The 21,011-nt window shown below is 37.5% G+C and overlaps 1 protein-coding gene across 3 annotated transcripts in view; it reads right to left on the reverse strand.

The window, feature by feature from the left end:
• Positions 1-10,861: 10,861 nt before the first annotated feature.
• The window catches only part of LOC139133520 (uncharacterized), a 43,353-nt gene continuing 33,203 nt past the window's right edge, over positions 10,862-21,011 (reverse strand). For 2 of the 3 annotated variants that reach the window (XM_070700170.1, XM_070700168.1), the window contains exons 23-28: positions 17,708-17,826; positions 17,178-17,321; positions 16,697-16,819; positions 15,639-15,974; positions 14,838-15,087; positions 10,862-13,652 (exon numbers count right to left, since the gene is read on the reverse strand). In XM_070700170.1, the coding sequence (XP_070556271.1) occupies positions 13,543-13,652; positions 14,838-15,087; positions 15,639-15,974; positions 16,697-16,819; positions 17,178-17,321; positions 17,708-17,826 (1,082 nt within the window). In that variant the 3' untranslated portion in view covers positions 10,862-13,542. The remainder of the gene's footprint in view (positions 13,653-14,837; positions 15,088-15,638; positions 15,975-16,696; positions 16,820-17,177; positions 17,322-17,707; positions 17,827-21,011) is intronic. The other variant, XM_070700169.1, reaches the window with a different exon arrangement.

Consider the following 21,011-nt stretch of genomic DNA (forward strand, 5'->3'; position numbering starts at 1 on the left):
TTTGTACTCTGTCTGAATATCAATAGTAGATGCTGCAGTTAAAGTATGACATCACAGAGCACTGCATCGCGGAAGAGTAGAGACCGATCTTGACATTATAGCGTGTGAGCACTTCGACCAATATGTCTCTCATACAGAAATAACATCTTTTAATGCCATTTTGTCAAATGTATGTACGCCACGTCACAGTGTTTTTTTATTAGTCCCCACGGACGAAGTCCGGGGGGACTTATAGATTGGGTCATGTCTGTCCGTGCGTGCGTGCGTCCGTCTGTCCGTTCACGCAGATATCTCAGACATGCCATGGTCAATTTCTTTCAAACTTTGCACAAGAATAGTACCCTACCTCATACAGATGCACGTCGATTTGTTTCACAATGCGATCAAATTTGGCCGTGTTAGAGGACTTTTTAGTTTACACCTCCATAGACTCCATGTATAAGGCAGTCTCCATAGACTCCCATGTATAAGGCAGTCTCCATAGACTCCCATGTATAAGGCAGTCTCCATAGACTCCCATGTATAAGGCAGTCTCCATAGACTCCCATGTATAAGGCCAAGAAAAATAAAAATTTAGTTTCTCATCCTATTCATATTGCAAAAAGGATGCAGTGACACAGTTTTTAGTCCCCACAAATAAAGTCCAGGGGGCTTGTAGATTGGGTCATGTCCGTCCGTGAGTCCATCTGTTCACACAGATATCTCAGACACTTTGACAAAATGTCATGTGACCTTGGTGACCTTTGACCCCAAATATACATATTTGTCCATAACTCAGTAACCACAAGTGTCACACCCTTCATATTTGGTATGATGGGACACCTCATTACTTATGCACACATCTAATTTTGAGCGAGCCAATAGAGCTAGAGGTCTGAAGTGTGGTATATAGGGATAACTTAGCAATACAATTTTTTTGACAAAATGTCACATGACCTTGGTGACCTTTGACCTCAAATATACATATTTGTCCGTAACTCAGTAACAACAAGTGCTACACCCTTCATATTTGGTATGATTGGACACCTTATGACGCCACATATTGTACCTCATTAATTATGCGCATATCTAATTTTGAGGATGCCAATAGAGCTGGATGTCTGATTTTTGGTATATAGGGATAACTTAGCAATTTAATTTTTTTGACAACATGTCACGTGACCTTGGTGACCTTTGACCTCAAATATACATATTTGTCCATAACTCAGTAACCACAAGTGCTACACCCTTCATATTTGGTATGATGGGACACCTTATGACGCCACATATTGTACCTCATAATGTGCATATCTAATTTTGAGCGAGCCAATAGAGCTAGAAGTCTGATTTTTGGTTTATAGGGATGTCTTAGCAAAATAATTTTTTGACGAAATGTCATGTGACCTCAATGACCTTTAACCTCAAATATACATATTTGTCCATAACTCAGTAACAACAAGTGTTACACCCTTCATATTTGGTATGATGGGACACCTTATGACGCCACATATTGTACCTCATTACTTATGCACATATCTAATTTTGAGCGAGCCAATAGAACTAGTGGTCTGAATTTTGGTATATAGGGATAACTTAGCAATACAATTATTTTGACAAAATGTCACGTGACCTTGGTGACCTTTGACCTCAAATATACATATTTGTCCATAACTCAGTAACCACAAGTGCTACACCCTTCATATTTGGTATGATGGGACACCTTATGACGCCACATATTGTACCTCATTAATTATGCACATATCTAATTCTGATCAAGCCAATAGAGCTGGATGTCTTATTTTTGGTATATAGGGATAACTATAGGATAGAAATTTTTTTGACAAAATGTCATGTGACCTCGATAACCTTTTACCTAAAATATACGTTTATGTCAATAAATAAGTAACCACAAGTGCTACGTCCTTTATATTTAGTAGGATGGGAGACCTTTTGACAACACACGCTTACCTCATTAATTATGCACATATCTAATTATGGGAAAGCCAATAGAGCTAGAGGTCTGAATTTTGGCATATAGGGATTAATTAGCGATACAATTTTTTTTTCAAAATGTCATGTGACCTTGATGACCTTTGACCTTTATTATACATATATATGCATAACCTTTGCTGAAACTGATAAAGAAACAACTTCCAAACCAAGACATTACACTTTGTTAAGTTGTCTGCAACCCCCATCTGTATCACAGTGATTTTAATCTAGACCCACTTTTTCAACAGGACTCTCCTCTCAAAGTATCAAAGTACCCTTGAACAAGTGGGGACTGTGTCATTGACGATGACTTGTTAAAAATAGGTTGCTTGCACCAATGTGGGTTGCAAAACATGATATAGCCAGGTATGCTAGTATGATGTTGAGCTGAGAGCCACTCTAATGGAATGCCTATTAGAGATATTTATTTTAAAATAAGACATACAAGCATCTAAAAGTATTCCGAAAAATGAAGTGGTAAGTTTCACTGTGAGCATGGTAGATTTTCATTGACTTTGATACATGGATGGTTGCCACTTTTAATTTCAAATGTAGATAAATATTGGGTAATTTGTTTCTCTAGTTACTAGTACAAATTGTCGGGGACCCCTGATTTGTATTCTTAATTTCGAAAGGGAACATTTTAACTTGAGGAAAGTGCTGGCAGAAGTTGAAGACTATCAGTGCCGTTTCGAGGCGGGAACTATAAAATAATTAGAAAACATCGAAAGATTGTGACATCTGCCTTATACGCCCAAGTTCAAGTTCATGATACAATAAATAAATATGACAATAGGGGTATTCTCCCGTAATGCAATTTTAAGCTCCGCTGTCAACAGCCTGTCTTTTCATGGATAGAATCGTTTCAATAAATTTTCAGATTTCAGAAACAATTGTTGACGGTGAGGGCGTTGAACTTTTTCAAACACCGATTTGTAGATGTAGAAAGGCTATGGTCGCCAAGAAACTTGGACAATCAATGGTAACGAATTTGTAATTTTGCAGTAACTTACCACTAGGTGGTTGTTCATGATGGATTTTTTATTACTCCGAATCCTAATCTAAATCTGTTTTTACTGTGTAGAGCTGCAGTACGGGCTGTTGTTGTACAAATGCTTGTAGTTGAGAGGGTACGATATCGGTGGCACCTAAAAAAAATAAAAAAACCACTGAAATGTCTGTCATCAGATCACGGGAGACGCGCTGATATCTCAAATATTCAAAACAAATCTTGGCAAATGAATTAAGGTGCCGTCGCACAAAACACAGCGTGTCTTGCTAAAAATCAGTTATTTTGGAAAGGATTCATTCTCTTCATATGTCATTTGTTAACCTAAGATTAAAATTTTGGTTGAATTCACTTTTGAGCATGGCAATCCGTCGTAAGTTGGGCGAGAATGAGTGTAAAATTATGCAAATGCATGCAAATCACTCGATTTCCTGGCTTCTTTTTCTACCATTTTCAAGACTTCAACTTCACTGTGGCTGAGTCAAATTTTGTGAAATTTTTCACATTATGTTCTTTAAATACTACGTAACAAAACGACAAATTTGTAAGCAATAAAGTTAACACAACAGGCATTTCAATTTCTTATCGTTATATATCACTTATTTTGAATGCCAGTCTTTCAGACCCTGCCATTTGAACATGGAAATACATAATGCAAAACATATTGTCTTTCTTTCCTTTTTAACATAATTTTGAAATAAGGTATGAAATTTCATATAGTGGTATCAAGTGTTTGACTTAAATTATCATTGTTATCATTAAAACAAAAATGCAGGTTTTCTACCCAAACTATTTACTCCCTTCATCCTTCGAGTACACTATTGCTACCATACTAAACTTTAGATTCTCTGCTTTTTGAAAATATATAGTATACCTGGGCTTTCATACATCTTTGATAAGAAATATTGCTCGAAAAGGGGGTGATGGTTAAGTACAATTCCTATGATACAGGGATACTTTTCACAGTGCAGTCATGTCTCCCAAACAACCTTAAAGAGGAAAGTCCAGCGCCGTGGGCGCACAATAGGCAACGTCGTAGTGACGTTGGTTGTTGGCAAACACTGGGCGGGATGGTTAAACACTTGCTTAGTCGTTGGCTTATCAGAGAAACATAAACTATCTTTTACACCAGGAACTACCGATTATCACCTCTGCTAGCCCTGCGTACGATGCTGTGTGTTCCGCTACAGCTAATAGCCCCGCTCACAGCGGGACTATTAGCTGTAGCGGAACACACAGCATCGTACGCAGGGCTACACCTCTGCCTGAATATTACGGAAGTGTGTAGGGTTCACACAATTCGAGACTACATTATAACTAGGGTGGGGTACTGGTCGAGGGGCTGTGGTCTGGTCGACAGACCTTCCTTGACTGTGATTTCTTCGCTACTAAGGTGACTGTATGCCGTACGTTGTGAGTTCGAATCCAATCAAAATTTACTGAATTCAAACCGCAGTCGTTTTGCGGTTCGATAGACAGCGATGCGATGACCGCTGTGGTATGCAATAGAAATACATGTATAGGAAGTTATGAAACAGAATGGCCGCTCTAGACTTGGTTCAAGTCTGTGATTTGTGAATGTTTGAGTTGAGTGAACGCAATGATTTGTATTTTGTTTTCATGTGAAACGCGCGCGTGAGTGGACGCGATGAGTGGAGTGAACGCTTTACAGGGGAGTTTCACCCGGAATCACAAAAATCGCAGAAACTAACTCACTACTGCGCAGACTCAAACGTGACGCATTCAATCGCTGGGAAAACCTGGCGTGAGTTGCCAAATTCCGGATAGGTTTGTACGAAATAGGAGAGACACAAGAGAAACTATTATTAATGATTTTATTTTTTTAAAATTCACCGACTTGAACCAAGTCTAATGTGTGCATATTCCGTTGCGATTTCAAACGGGACCCGGTTTTCAACCCCCTGGTTTCAACCCCGGCTTTCATCAACACAGAACGGATACTTTCTCACAACAGCAGCGGGTGATTTGAATGTGAAGGCGCTGTGATTGAAGCCAGTAGTTGAAATGGACATAGTATTACGGGCTTCGGAAGGAAGATAGAAAACGAAGGTCTTGACTTAGTTCAGGAGAGAATTTCCTCGGGCACTGTATTGAGTTTAAATCTAGCCCTGAACATCTCGTGCTCGGTACAAGCGCGCAAACTAGACATATAAAAAATAAGGGGAAAGTCTAGCAAATAGATGATAGTCTCTAAGGACGGTAGCAGATTGTGATCGTAAGCAATCGTAAGTTAGAACCTTCTACTGTTTGTAGCTTTACGGCTTTTTTGGTTGGCAGTGATGTAGATAATAGCCGGTCACTGGTACTTCGCACGGCCGGGTACACGCAAGCTTGCAACGGGAAAAAAAACTTGTGAATTTGAAAACAAATCTTCACCCATTCGTAAGCTTATTTTCCGTGTAATTTTGGCATTTCGAACAAATCAGATGAAAGGGTGAAGAAATTTTGAGTAAAACTGATTTAAAACGTTACGACCCCCAGTTTAGAGTTTGGTATGCATGACCCGAAGTATAGTGAGCGCAGATTGCATATCCGGTTACCTCGGATAGGTAACCTCGGAAAACATCGACGACCATTCGTAATATGCAAATGACATGTGACTGAGACGTTGTGGAAAAGTTGCCGTAGTTCCATGGATGAGCCTGCATATTTGAATACTATACATACGCTGCTTGCTGTTCCGATATGTAAGCCAGAATCTTCAACAAAAGGAAACTACTAGTAATCTGTGACAATGGTCAGCCAAATATTTTGAAATACATTGGTAAAGAAAGTAAATGACGCTGATGAGTCCCCCAGGACAGCTGTGCAGGGCCGTGGTCGTCGTCGATGAGTACTCGAGTATGGATGATCATGGATGATCGATCTACAACGCAATAGTGGCAACGATGTAATCGACACTGAAATTTCAATTCCACTCAGCTCAACTGAATTGAATCAACTGATATAAACATGACCAAACTTGTCACAATGCTAAAGGTACTTCCTCAAAATGTGAGTCAAAAGATTCAGTTTCGATGCCTGAAGGAAAAATGAAATTGTGATTGCCTTCAAAGCGACGTGTGAAGACTCTCAATGTTCATAACTTTTTACAGGAACACATACAAAACGTTTTTTTTCAAGACCACCAATCACTCCAAAAAGAAAATGCCGTTTCTTGCGTGTTCATTACATGTGTCGTATCGTTTACGTTGTATGTGGTTGTGTATGCGTGTGTTTAGGTACATAACGGTGATTTTAGTGAGAAGTCAGTACGCTTTGTTGTGCTCGGCAGGGATCAAGATCGCCCAGGCCTCAATTTGAATTTGAGTAATCATGATTGGCAGCATACATTAACATTTAGAACAGAGGTCAAATGGACATTCTGGACCCACACTTTGTGAAAATATGCGTTCTCTGTATTAAATAACAGTGTTTTTCAACGTTTTTTCGACATAAAGGCAGTCGCTATACATTCACAGGTGTCATGTATGAGATTGGACGGAAATCAACGCCGTTCACCCGTCGAATTTCTGGAAATCTCGGAGCAACTCGAGTGCGTCTTACCCGTAGCGTGGCTTTTTCACATCTGCATAGTCTTACCATAATCCCCCTTTTGTAGGGGACTTTCCTCTTTAACTATTTAGTTCGTTGAATAATTCCAAAGACATTGAAGCATTGTTTTGATAGTCTGATGCAAACTTTTGCCCAATACAGGTGAAATGAGGAAGTTTTCAGCTTTGATCTTACTCTTCATGAACAAAGTTTAACGTTCATGTAATTTGATAACAATAACCCCTCGGTAGGTGGGTATACACTCGATTTGAATACAATGTGCGACATATAACACTCGCCCAGCGATTTGTGCTGTACTGTATACGGTATGTGACGCATGCATTGTACAAAAATCTCGTGTATACGTACCCACTTACGGGGAGAGGGGTAATTGCGTAAGAGTGGGTGCAGGTGCAGCCAACGGAGCTATTCATCGAAAAAGCTATTCCAGGAGCAATTTTTGAGGGCAGGGGAAATTTTAATTTTGCTCGGGCAGGGGACATGTTTTTAGGTGGCAGGGGAGCAAATTTCAGTTTTTTGTAGGGCAGGGCGGATATCGGTTGATTGTCCTGGGGACAGGGCTTGGCGAAAAACTTTTTCAGGGGAATTGTTTCAAGGGCAGGGGAAATCGGCAAGTTTTTTTTTTCGCCACAGGGCAGGGGAGCATCAAAAATTCACAGTGGGGAGGGGAAACCGGCAAAAATAAGTGGGGAGTGGATAAAAATGAAGTTTGAGTTCGGGAGGGTAAGTCGAAAAAAATTCTGTGGGAGGGCAAATTATGAACAGCTAATTAATTACCCTCTTGACTTAAAATTAGTCAGTTCACATTACTTGTCATGCACAATATATCTTATCATAATAAGGACCTTTTTAAAAGTGCATTGTTCGTTGGCTGCACCTGCAGTTTCAGGGTGCAGATTGTTCAATCGGTGTACAAGAGATTGGATCAATGCAATGAAAAATAGTACGCACTTTCAAGCGAGAATGAAGTTGGCAATTTTAGCAGAAATTGGAAAATGGTTTGCCAGTTAACGTTATGCGTCACAAATTAATTTTGCGGTTCTGTTTTCCATATCGAATATCGAACTATGAAAGAGCACTACGTGTAACTCGACGGACCTATTGAGACTTCGCGTTATGGTGGCGTATATGTTGTGCTAAATTTTATCTCAAAAAGTATAAGACTCTCATCTTTGGTCAAGCCGTCCAAACAAGACTGTCTTTAATACTACTACACGACATCAAGAAAGGTCGGTGATACAACTCGAAAAATAAAAATACCCAAAGCAAAATTTCGTAAATTTTACTATACTTACACGGTCTGTTGATTCGTAGTTATCAAATATTCGATGGCTCCTGCCGCTTACCAACTTAACGTTTTTTCCCCAAAAGGAGTGAGGCGGACTACTACAATTAACCGGTAACACAGGCCGAGAACAACAACAGAATAATCTCAGTGAAAACGATATCGATAGCCGCAGAAATACCGGTACAGCATATTCATAGCAGTCTGAAGCATTCTTGAAGCGAAATACGTGACTTGGTAACAGCACTGAGAAGCAGTTTAGGAGCAGTCGATAGTGTTACCCCATTTTGAACAAAAGACACCCCATCCTCGGCGTAAATGATACATATCGAGTGTCGGCAGAAATCAAAGCCCTTCAAACGGAAGGGTTTACGTATAACTTTGAGCCAGACAGACTTGACACTGCAAGTTACTTTACATAGAAAGAGACGATTCAATAAGTTGAAATTCAAAATTGGACGCTCAACGCGGTTACAGGTTCGTTTCCTAATCTAGCATAGCATAAAGTACTACCCGCAGTGTTGCCCGTGCTGACAAAATTCAGTAAAAAAATGTCCTTTTTGCACCATGGCTCTGCCTGTAGTAGGATTCATTATTAAATTTCATCCGTACTATTGGTGGTGACAAAGTATATTGGTGGTGACAAAGTACATGTGTACGTATGATTCTGCCATTCCTCTGAGGGTAACTGAAGAAGTGTATGGTAACAAATTTCACAAATATTTGATTTTGTATAATGTCGGTATAGTAGGCATCCCGAATCTGAAAGTTTTTAAATGTTCCGGAGGTAATATATTCTTCCATGACTTTCGTTAAATCTTACACAAAAGTCTATACATGAATAAAGACACTTAAAATCGTTGATCATAAGCTGTGCGTTTCCCAAAGTAACCACGCGACAAGCATGGCGACGTCGAGTAAACAGACAATAATGCATACAGCTCTATATTACACAGGTGCATAATGTACTGACGAGTACACGAGAAGACAAGCCAGCGGGAATTCATAACCAAGGATAGAAATCAGTTTCTCTCGCACGATGCGCAGAATATGCATGGTCTAGTGAAATTGGATCTATTTTTTGGCAAAATTGGATATTGTTATCAAAATTTTACCTTTCAAAGTTCATTTTTCTTTCATATGTTAAAATTGTGGTCGCACATCACCTTAAGTGACCTTGACCCTTATTGTGACTAGTCTATTCCTGGCAGGGGGCCACTCTTACCTGAATGCGTTTCAGGTGAGACCATGGCAGAGCATAGACCCTCGAGAGTCTATGGGCAGAGCAAACAAATGCACTATTTTTTCCATTCAACTGTGCTAATATATCGATGTCAGCACTCTACATTTCCAACGTTTTGTGATTGGTCATAAGTGCCAATGCGGAGTCAAAAGTCACAGTTGAGTAAAATACAGGAGTCAATCGTTACATTCCGTCAAACGTTCTCTGGAGAAAAGTGTACATGAAAAAGGTTTACGCATAAGGGTTAAAATCACGGTGAATAATCATTTAACTCTTTTCAGGGCATTTCTGCAACACGATCGACACAAACAGGGTTCTTGACTTGCCCGAAAAAACGTCAAAACCGATTCAATTATGAAACCTCGATGAATATCGTTTTTAAATTTTTACGGTTGTCATTAATAGATATGAGTTTTGAATGTGATACATTTCGGCCCGATAGTTTGAATTGATTTGATCACTGTGCCGTTTAAAATACATCGTCGTAAACCACGCGCCTCTTTACGGCAACAGCTCAACGCTACCTTGATTTTTGCGTAGGTCAGCAGAGCGAAAATTATTGCTCTGGCTCGCGAGAATGTTTAAAATATTGTGTGAAATGATTCGTCGACATTTTTTAATGATTGTCATCCTTTCTACCAAAAACAATGAATTTTTGTGGGTTTTTTTAAGTCGATCATACTTTCCTTGTCAAATAAAGCCAGTTTTCCTTGCACAAATAGCAAATCTCTTGTTTTATTTGAAATGGATTATTTTATTCGATATAGCCACTAGAGTCAAATCATTGGAATACTTCGTGAGCATAGTATAGTTACTCCCTTTATAGTTAGAGAGAGGAGTGTAAAAAGAATAGACCAGGAGGAAATACCGGTACACTTTGGGGGTTCCTGAACGTTGTTTGAGAAAGGGTGAATTCGGATTGATAATACACTGGTCGATAGTGACGAGCAAACTAGGGATCAAGAGAATGTCCAGGCTCGACAAATGAAAGGGAGTTTCAGAGCTGGAAAATCCGGCTGTATTGTGTCGAAATTCGATAGAAAAATTGAACAACATGTCGTCTGTTTCTGGGTAAGAATCCGAAAGATGTAACAGTAACAGTGTATGGTTGTGTTACTACTTACGCACATTTTAGTTCACTTTAGTTGTCTATATTCACATTTTGCTTTCAATTCTTTCAGAGCATTTATACCTCCAGTGTACCTCCCGGTAAGTTACAAGTTTATGTTACTACAAACCTGTTATGAGTACAGAAACTTGCATGATTTCTAACTTGACAGAAAACCAGCGGTCAAGCGTTCTGTACATCTTCATGAGGCAAAGAAACTGGTCGTTGGCATGCAAACGGTCTTGAATTTGGACTATGACACATGTTTAAGTGCGTGAGCTGCACTTTTTGCATTTTGCTTTCCAAAAAGTTTCTGTATCAATCTTCTAAAAATACATGACGGTGCGTATGTATGGCATCCACTAAGTTTTAAAAAAGTCCCAGCACCAACACATAGGTATGTACAGTTTGAACTGTAAGTACTCCCGACTCGAGTGCTGTTATTTTTCCCACCAAAATTTTAGTGCAACATTTTGACAATTTTTATGGATTTTCTGTAATTTTAAAAAATTATTTTGGACCAAACGGACATCACATTTCATTGTCTACAGGTTTCCATCAAAATTTTGGCAAAAATCTGAAAAAAATTGACTTGGGTACATTTTATAAAGGTGACAAAAGTTGACTTTGGCGCTCAAAGGGTTAAAAAACCACAAGTACTAGGAAAGATTCTATTACAACTGACTTTATTCCTCTGAGTTGTTGTGACCTAATACAAAATAAATCATAGTCTGACAAACTTGTGATCGGCATGGAGAAAAATATTTATATCTGAACATTATCTGATTTTCAGTATTAAACAAGACATGCTGATGCTTTTCTAAATCACAGTAAACTCTACTGTTCTAAATATGAAATAAAATATGTATTATTTTCTAAAATAAAAAAATAATATAAGCGGACATATTAATACTGTTGAAAAAGGTTTCCCAACATGTCTATGTTGTAAATAATATTGTTGTTCGTTGATTTAAATAGTGAAGGTCACTCACAAAAAAGGTGTATTCATGTCAGCATAGACATATCATATATGTATATATATATTGACTTTGCATTCACAGTAAAAATATGCCATTTTGATGATTTATCTGGAAAATGATTTTGAAAGATTTGCCTTCGCTGCTTTTGCAGAAATCGCAAAATATTGTGCCACTGGGGCTCTTCTACAGAAATTTATTACATACTGAGCTCTTTAATACATCTCTTCCGCTTCTGCTAAACCCAGTAAATAGATGTATCAGTATGTGTTGACTGGCTGTAATGGTAAGGTAGTATGTGCTACGAAAGTGAAAGCCTTAAACTTTTGCTCAAACTTTCCTTGAGGAATCTTTCAGCCATTCTCTTTCACAATCAAGAATAAAAATCGAAGGTCACTGTGCAAATTTTGGTCCTAGAGAAACAAATGACCCAAGATTTACCAATATTTGAAATTCAAAATGGCTGCCATCCCTGTGTTAACTCTATGGAGGAAAATAAATTTTACAAATTTTGAAAAACTAAGCTGGTGAAAAGTTTTCTTACACCAAGAGCTTTAAAATGAACCCAAAGAAGTGGTAGATCAGAAAAGAAGTGTAAAAGTTTGAGAGTCTGAATATCTGTCCCCAAGTTGCGATATATCTTAATCTGAACAAAACTGGAACAGAACACTGTCAACAGTCTAAGTTTGAACACAAGCAAAGTCTTAATTAGGCTGCAGGAATGAGGGAATTAAATGGCTGTACACTAAATTGTATTGGACACATTTTCGTACATTTTCTTTTACTAAAACTGTCACAATCCATACGAAGAGTTCACGTTCATCCAAAATATGCATACATGTAATAATACATACTTTTAAAAATCTGTACATCCAAATCAAACATCTGTTTTTGGTACAAGCCCTTTTTTTCACAATTGGCATTATCTTAACCTGCACACTGCATGGGATGAAAGGCTACAGTCATCAACACTGAATGATGTAAACTTGATATTCAGGCACACTTTACAGCAAATCATGGCCGTTAATAAGCGCTTATGCTTGCAAACGATTTTTCTGTTACAAGAGGTACAATTATTTCAAGAACTGCATGGAACAGAATGACCAAATATGTACAAACAAATTACCATTGTTGTTATATACAGGATATTTGTGTTGGAGCCGTTTCACACACATTAATTTTATCCTTCGAAATCCTCAGCACTCTGACAGATATCACCACATTTAATAATAATTCTTCCAAATCTACAACTCAGATCAAACATTCAATCAAATTTACTTTGAAGGCTTATAATATGCCCTGTGAGAAAAACTGTTAAAAACTTTTTTGTAGCAGGCCATAGGCAATCCTTATATTGCACAATGTCTTTAGAGAAAATAACAATCACTGTTCATTTTGATTTGTTTGCTGCAATCTTTTGATCTACATATCAACTCCCGTTTTTGTTTCTCTACTCTTACTCTACAAACAATGTTGAAATGCCCAGCGTACATGTTAATACAGCACTATTGAATACTATTCACTGCTGTTTGCATTGCATTGCTTTCTGTATCTGATCTGGCTAGAAATGAACTGTTTACTGCTCTTTCAGTTTGCCTTAAGGTAGTATGCGCCTCGAAAGTGAAAGACTTAAACTTTTGCTCAAACTTTCCTCAGGAATGTTTCAACCATTCTCTTTCAAAATCAAGCATAAGAACTTGGGATAACCGTGCAAATTTTGGTACTAGAGAAACAAATTTCCCAAGAAATACAGATATTTGAAATTCAAAATGGCCGCCATCCCTGTGTTAACTTTATGGAAAAAAATAAGATTTACATCCCTGTGTTAACTTTACATAAGATTTTTGATTTTCATAAAATTAAAATGGTGACAAGTTTTCTTACACAAAGAGCTTTAAAATGAACCCCCACAAGTGGTCAGTCAAAAAATAATCGTAAAAAGTTTGAGAATCTGAATACCTGTCCCCGAGGCGCATTCTACCTCAAAGGTGATGAACAGTGTACAGAGTAATAGCCATCTCAAGTGATGCAAAATTAGGAAAGCACAAGGAACTAACACAACGGCAAATTTGTACCCGTAAGGATTGCACTCAGTTCAAGTATTCTGTAGATAAAGAGACACTGACAAATATGTATAGGGTAAAACCCTTTACCAATAAAGAGTAATACCTCGTAAAAGGAACATATAGTATAGTCCCTAATTCTGCTTTAGAAATGCTTGTACATTTTTGATAAAGCAAATTCAAATTTAATATACTGTTGAATGACTTCAGTGAAGTCTAATGTATTGACGTCTGCACTGTACAAACACAAAAAAGATCAAGGTGGGAGATGTGAGCAGGGTCATGGGTCAAAGGTCACCGATTTGACCCGCTACCTATTGTAATTTTTGGTCATTGTCCAGCTCATTAAATTGAGTTCCTCTGAGGTCAACATTTTGAAGTTCTTGGAGTCTTCATTCTCCTTCGGCATAATGGCATCTGCTGGAGAAGGAAGAGCAGAAATATCATCTTTCTATTACCCATAGACATCCTTTTCGAATAACCGCTCTAATTCTTTGATGCATAAATTATGCAAATACAAAGGCACACGCACAATAAAACTACAAAAAGTAAAACGAACTTAAAAATCATAGCCCAATTTCAAATCCTACCTTGAGTATTCCATTTAAATATAAAATCTGGCTCGGTACTGAATACTGATACAAATAGCCTTGCATAAATCATCATTAAATTTCTTCAAAAATTATATGCAGAACTTTTGCCATAATAGGTTGATTCAGATATGCATATGCAAAAGTTTAAAAGGAGGAAAATGACAATTTTGTGTGTAACAGCAACAAACAGTTCGATTACGGCTAGCCATCATTGTACATGTCTCAGCACATTATATAATTACATTTTTGGAAACATAGTTTTATTCCGAAGACAAAATTTCTAATACTTTCTTTTTTCTATTTTGTTTTTTTTCAAGGGAACTAAAGTCAGCATATCAGAATACATACAATGCAGATGAGTGATGTAATATCAAGGCATTCTTTTAATAGTCTATAAGATTCAATGTCCATGAAATGTAATTTCTTTGAATGTGATGCTGAGGCCGATGTTATAGGATGTGGAAGTGAAGTGGTGAGATATCTAGGGATTCTTTTGTTTTAATGATGAAATGTAATGTGATCTTCTTTGAATGTGATGCTGAGGCAGATGTGATATTATGGGGATGTGAATTGTTGAGATATCTATTGATTCTTTAGTCTATACGATGTAATGCATAGATAAAAAAATCACAGAGAGAATTCTCTAGATATTTATAGGAAACTACATACTGTCAAATAGAAGAAAGAAGTTCCTACGAACAAACGGATCCTTTATGCCCTTGTGTAACATTCTCAATGAAAAGAATTTGAAGATGCATGGCTTCTTATGTTAATAATATAGTTTCATCAGTGAAGCAAGTTTGTAAATGCAAATTGTGCCGGAAAAAGTCAATTTGTTGATACTGGAATCTGCAATCTGAATGTATGGATCTACTCAAACATTTTACTCGGTTTGAATTTAAAGCAACATAACAAGATATTTCAAATCATTTTCAGAAGAAGAGTGACTTTGCCGAAATTTCAGTTACGACCTTCTTGCACTGACACAACGATAAACTAGAATACAGCTTACCTGAGATACTTGTTTTCCCGCCATTTTTCTTCAGTTCCAAATCACTAAGGGCTCGCAAACACTCCACGTATGTAGATCGGCAGGTGTGGTCTCCACAAGGAACTGGATACTTTGGGTCGTAACACGGCCCAGAGAAGTCACTTCCAACACAGTTTGAAATGTAAGGGAAATTATACGGGTTGCTTGATTGGCTGTTACATCTACCAAAGTCACGCACTGTTCTCTCATAGTTCATCAGCATGGACATAACCTGCATTTAAAAACAAAAATTTGAAATATTGCATTCTTTGAAAGGAATATGTTTTGTTACCAAACCATTGAGCATATATTGGTTACCAAACCATAGAGCATATACCGGTATCATGATTTTTGGTAGTTTTGATATTGATTCTCAATTTAGCTTTTTCATACAATTCCTATAACAAGAAGATGAGTTACAGATAAGTACATTATTACTGGGAAACAGAAAAATGCACATTTCATCATGATTTCAATCAACAAAACTGGATTTCAGATCTATGAATCTACAAAACATGTTTGAAAGCAATTAGACTGGTGGTTACTGAAAACAACATTTTGATCAAGTGAAAAAATCCCAGAAACGCAAATGAGCAGGTTTCATCATAATTTAAACAAATCTAAAACAGGGCCTCTTTGGGACTTTACAATACATTACTGACAGCTCTACTGGACATGAAATTTCAGACTGGGAGAAAAAAAGTTAATAGATATGTCCACTGTCACAATGGAATTAAAACAAAGAGTAGGTTCATCATATTTGTGTGACACAATAGGCCAAACCTGATATGCTGCTGGAACCATGTGCGTTAACGTCAGATCCTTTGTGTCATAGTCTATATACTCCAACTTTCCGGCTCTGAATATGATATTCCAAGGAGCCATGTCTTCATAGAGCGGCATGTGCACAAACATGTTGTAAAAGTGATCCTTCAGTTCTGAGAGCAGTCCCATCCGAAGCAGAGCAATGACGGATACACCATTCACATTGCCGTACGGGATTACGAAACCGTCCTTGTTGCGGACCAGATAGACTCTGTAACTTTTTTCATTGGATACGCAATGCAATGTGTATTTCCTCTGGTGGCCGTCCAAGGCATAATCAAAGTGGTGGTCCACCTGATAAAAGTTTCAAAACAAAAAGTGATGTTGACCAGAATGACTTCTGAAGTGGCTACATGTAACAGTAAGCAATCCTAACAACTGAACAACAAGACTTCAGCTAAACAATGTTTAGGAATACATGATGCGTAAACCAAGATTTTTTCACCATTGTTCATACAAACATGTATTGAGTGCCAAAGTCAATTTTTGTCGCCTTTATAAAATGTACCCTGGTAAAAAATTTTCAAATTTTGCCAAATTTTGATGAAAATCTGTAGCAAATGAAATGTGATGTCTGTTTGGTCAAAGATTAGCAAAAAATTCACACAAATTGGTAAAATGTTGCACTAAAATTTGGTGGGAAAAATTACAGTACTCAAAGGGTTATGGAGAGTTTCAAACAAAAAGTTTAAAGTAATAGTGGTTACAAACTTGTTCCTGACTTCTATGAATTTTGTGTGCCAATTTCAATATGCTAATGACAGTCTATGAACATTTGGAAAAATCACACAAATGAATAGACATATGAATTAATCAATGAGTCATTCATACATGATAAAGAAAGATGAAAGCTCAACTTAATGCTAACAGTCCTGAATTAAGTCTGTTAAAGAATAACAATAATAATAATTTGAGATAATTCCTTCCCAGCCACTGTATGGCAAAATCCATGCTATATATGGTTTGATAGGGTCAATGGAGGATAAATAGACCTGGAATATGATACAGATACTTACTGTAGTTGACAGATTTCTGACATCAATCCTTAGCAGTTTCCAGCTGTAGTCTGTTTCAGGAGGACTGTACGATGGATACCAGATTTTGGATGAAACAGTCACATTTCCATTGGCTTGGGCACTCTGAAGTGAAAGATTTGGATATTTCACTCCTTATGTGGCCATTCTGTGTATAGACATTTCTAAAATTGCCATGCATTTATTTTATACATGTACATGTGACCACTGTTGTTATGTTTATCCTTAAGAATATACCATTACTTTTCAAACAACATGATCATCAGTTCATGCTATAACCCATCAGAGACTTCTGGTACAGTTAACATGATAACATTTTTACTTCTATTTTGGCAACAATAGAACAAATTTGGAGCCAAGGCAGTTATTATGAATTGCCCTCTAATCTCTCAAAGGAAGGTCTGGACAGCACCTGAGTCTACATTGTGAAACTTTCTGTATCACTCCGGATCACTTCACATACCTCATGAATTATTTTGACTTCTGCATTCCTGTAGAATGGATAGGGATGATTCTCATGCATGTACTGTTCATATCTGACCTCCTGGCTTTTCCCTTGCCCATCATATGCATCGGGGAAAAATATGGAATATGCCATAGACAGTGTCTACGGGGGAAAAAAATAATACTTCTGTTTCTTAACAAACATCCTGGCCATCTTTTTTCATCAGTATATACACTATAACAGAGACTACATTTACATATAAAAGTTGATAAAAAACCTGAAGAAACTTTTCATCAAGAGACCTCCCATTTCTATGATAACCATGATCAAAATTTGTTCTGCTACCAAGAACTGCTGAGAAACGGCAGCATCACTGTGTTGCAAACATATGTACATTACCCCCACACATTCATATCTGCTGGGTGATAGTAAATGAATACAGTCATGATATTTACATTCTCTTTTAAAGTATACCCAATTTTTTTTAACTTACAAGATGACCTGTGACCCATAACATATGACCTCTGACCTGAGAAATGATGACCTACCTCGGCTGAAGGCATTTGTATAAATGTGGTTACCCCACTGGCAATGATTGCACCAAGCATCTGATTGAAACTCTCCCTGGTCTCTGGACTCTCAATCATTTCAAAAAATTGGAATATATCTGCAATGAAGGTTGATGTTCAATGGTAATGTATGGTGAAAAATAAAACAGATTTGTTAAAGCCATAGTCCAAGTAACTTTTGACAATTCTTTGAATGCAGAACAAGCATACATACATTCATTCAATTTTTACAAACTGAGTACTGGGTATTTCAACATGCTGTGGGAAGTACACCTAGAAACTTTAGTTGACCCATGTAACAAAACCTGAAAAAAAATGTCAAAAGTAATTGGGCCTTTAACCCTTTGAGTGCTGCAATTTTTCCCACCAAAATTTGTGCATTATTTATTTACAAATATTTTAATTACAAATTTTTTCTGTTAATTTTTTTTATATTTTTAGACCAAATGGGCATCACTTTTCATTGGCTACAGTTTTTGATAAAAAAATTTGTGAAAAATCTGGTTATTTTTAATCACGGTGACAAAAATTGACTTTGGCACTCCATAGATTAATGATCATATGCATGTTTTTGATTTTTATAAGATGATAACTTGAAAATCAACATGATTTGAAATCACATTGGAAATAATAGAATCTGCATTCTTAACTTTGGGAAAACGTCACAACATATTGAGTAGAAATGAATAGTGTTATGTAGGTCATTTCCCCCACACTCATTATGACCTGAGTTCAATTAGTCTAGAACATTCTCAAGGTCACTACTCTCAATGACCTCACAACCTTGAATTCAATTAGTCATGTTTGGAATGTTCTGGAAAGTTGATTAGTTGTGTAAGGGAGATAATTTTAGAACAGTAATTAGCATGTCAATAAAAGTTCTAGATTGTTCTTATATGCCTTTATAAAAGGGACGTGCACAGCTTCCAGTCAGACTTTTGGGATCGTGTCTCTTGTGTGTTACTAAACTCCAGCAGTAGTCATTCTCAAGACTTTTCAAGACCTTCACTGTCAACGCTGGATTTATACTGTGGACTTTGTGCAACTACAAGCCTGCAAGCCGAAGGACTGTTCATTCATCCGACTGACTGTTACAACTCTGAGACTGGAGCTTTGCCGTCCCAGCTGAGATAAGTAGTCTGTACACTTTAAAGCTTGTACTCTGTCCCTGACTTAGCAATTAGTTTTATTTTTGTAATAAATTCTGTTTAAACGTTATTTGCTGAGTTCACCCTTTTGTTCGTTTTCTCTGCACGTAACAAAATTGGGGGCTCGTCCGGGAGACGAATATTTTGAGCCGTTTGACAACATTTTGACAGCCTTTTCAAAACTACTGTATACTGTGAACTCAGCGAAATTTAATCATGGCGGAATTTAAACCAGACGAATTTATGGATGACCTTGATCAGGACACATTTAATTCCCTCAGAAAAGACAACCTCATAACACTGGCCAATTTCCTTAAAGTAGAAGTCAAAAGATCTATGCGCAAGAGGGAAATACAGTACCGTATTGCCAAACATCTAGTTGATTTAGGCCAATTTGAGGAATCCACCCTGAAAGATTATGAGCCCGAGTCTACCTCTGAACTCAGAAAATTAGAATTAGAAATGCAGACAAATTTGGAGATCAAGAAACTAGAATTACAAATGAGAGAGAAAGAATTACAAATGGAAGAAAGACAGAGAGAAAAGGAGAGAGAATTGGAAGAACATCGACTACAGTTAGAAAAATGAAATGAGACGTTTAGAGCTTGGACAGTCAGGAAAATTCTTCCCTTCAGACAAGTTTGACATCACTAAGCATTTCAGGTTAGTTCCCCCTTCCAAGAAAAGGATGTTGATAAATATTTCCTTCATTTGAGAAAATTGCTCAGAGTCTGGATTGGCCTAAGGAGTCCTGGTCTATGCTTTTGCAGAGTGCTTTGGTGGGTAAAGCCAGAGAAATTTACATTCAGTTGTCAGTAGAGCAGGCTTCAGATTATGATTCTGTGAAGGAATTATTCTCAAGGGCTATGAGTTGGTGCCTGAAGCTACCGTCAGAAATTTAGGGATTGTGAGAAGGTGAAGGATCAAACTTATGTTGAATTTGCTCGAACAAAAGAACAACTGTTTGATCGTTGGTGTTCTTCTGAAAAGGTCAGTCAGAATTATGACAAATTACGACAGCTCGTTTTGATTGAGGAATTTAAAAGGTGCATCCGGAGTGACATCAAGACATTTATCAATGAACAAAAGGCAGATACATTGGAGGTCGCTGCACGTTTGGCCGATGATTATTCATTGACCCACAAATCTTCATTTCTCAGCAAACCATCCCAGTCCTTTTCCTACAGAAACAATGCAGGTAAATTTAACTCCTCCTTTTCATCCAAGAATTTTTCAAAGGAGAGTAGGAAATCAAATGAAAACAGTTCACAAAATTCAAGTAACACTTCCACATCATCAGATCCCAAGTCTCAATCTCCTTCTGACAAACAGTTTGGTACACTTTCTTGTAATTATTGCAAGAAAGACGGCCATTTAATGTCAGAGTGTTTCAAATTGAAAAGAAAACGTGAAGGTCAAAGTGGTCAAAGTGGATCTAAGCCAACCGGCTTTATTTCTTCATCAACTCAATTAGAGTCTAATAATGTGTGCAACACATTTTCTGAGGTTAAACCCTCTTATCCCCAATTAATGAGGTCAAGGTCAATTCTTCTCAAGATAGCATTATGGGTATTTTCGAGCCATTTATTCATAATGGTTTTATATCACTTTCTAGTGATTTCTCTTCCGCTACCCCTGTCAAAATTTTAAGAGATACCGGGGCTTCCCAGTCTCTTTGTTGGCAGATACCCTGCCGTTTTCTGAAAAGTCATTTTCAGGTTCTAAAGTTCTTATTAAGGGGGTAGATTGCAATGACTACATTCCTGTTCCTCTCCATAATGTCTATTTGTCTTCGGACTTTGTTTCTGGACCTGTGACTTTAGGTATTAGGCCTTTTTTGCCTTTTGAAGGGATTCACCTTCTTCTTGGAAACGACCTTGCTGGGGACAAGGTCATTACTAATCCACTTGTGACTGATAATCCTACTTTAGATCAGGATCCAGAGCCAATTGAACAAGAGATACCGATTTATTTCCTTCATGTGCTATTACTCGAGCCATGTCAAAGAAAACTTCTGAGAATCAAAATACTCTCAAAAATAATGTCACAGATGTTGACTTAAGTGACACCTTTCTCAGTCAGGTGTTTGACACGGATCATTCCGTTATCCCTCGTGGATTTGAAACTTCCAGTAA

The sequence above is a fragment of the Ptychodera flava genome, chromosome 5, assembly GCF_041260155.1.
Source record: "Ptychodera flava strain L36383 chromosome 5, AS_Pfla_20210202, whole genome shotgun sequence".
Taxonomy (NCBI): Eukaryota; Metazoa; Hemichordata; class Enteropneusta; family Ptychoderidae; genus Ptychodera; species Ptychodera flava.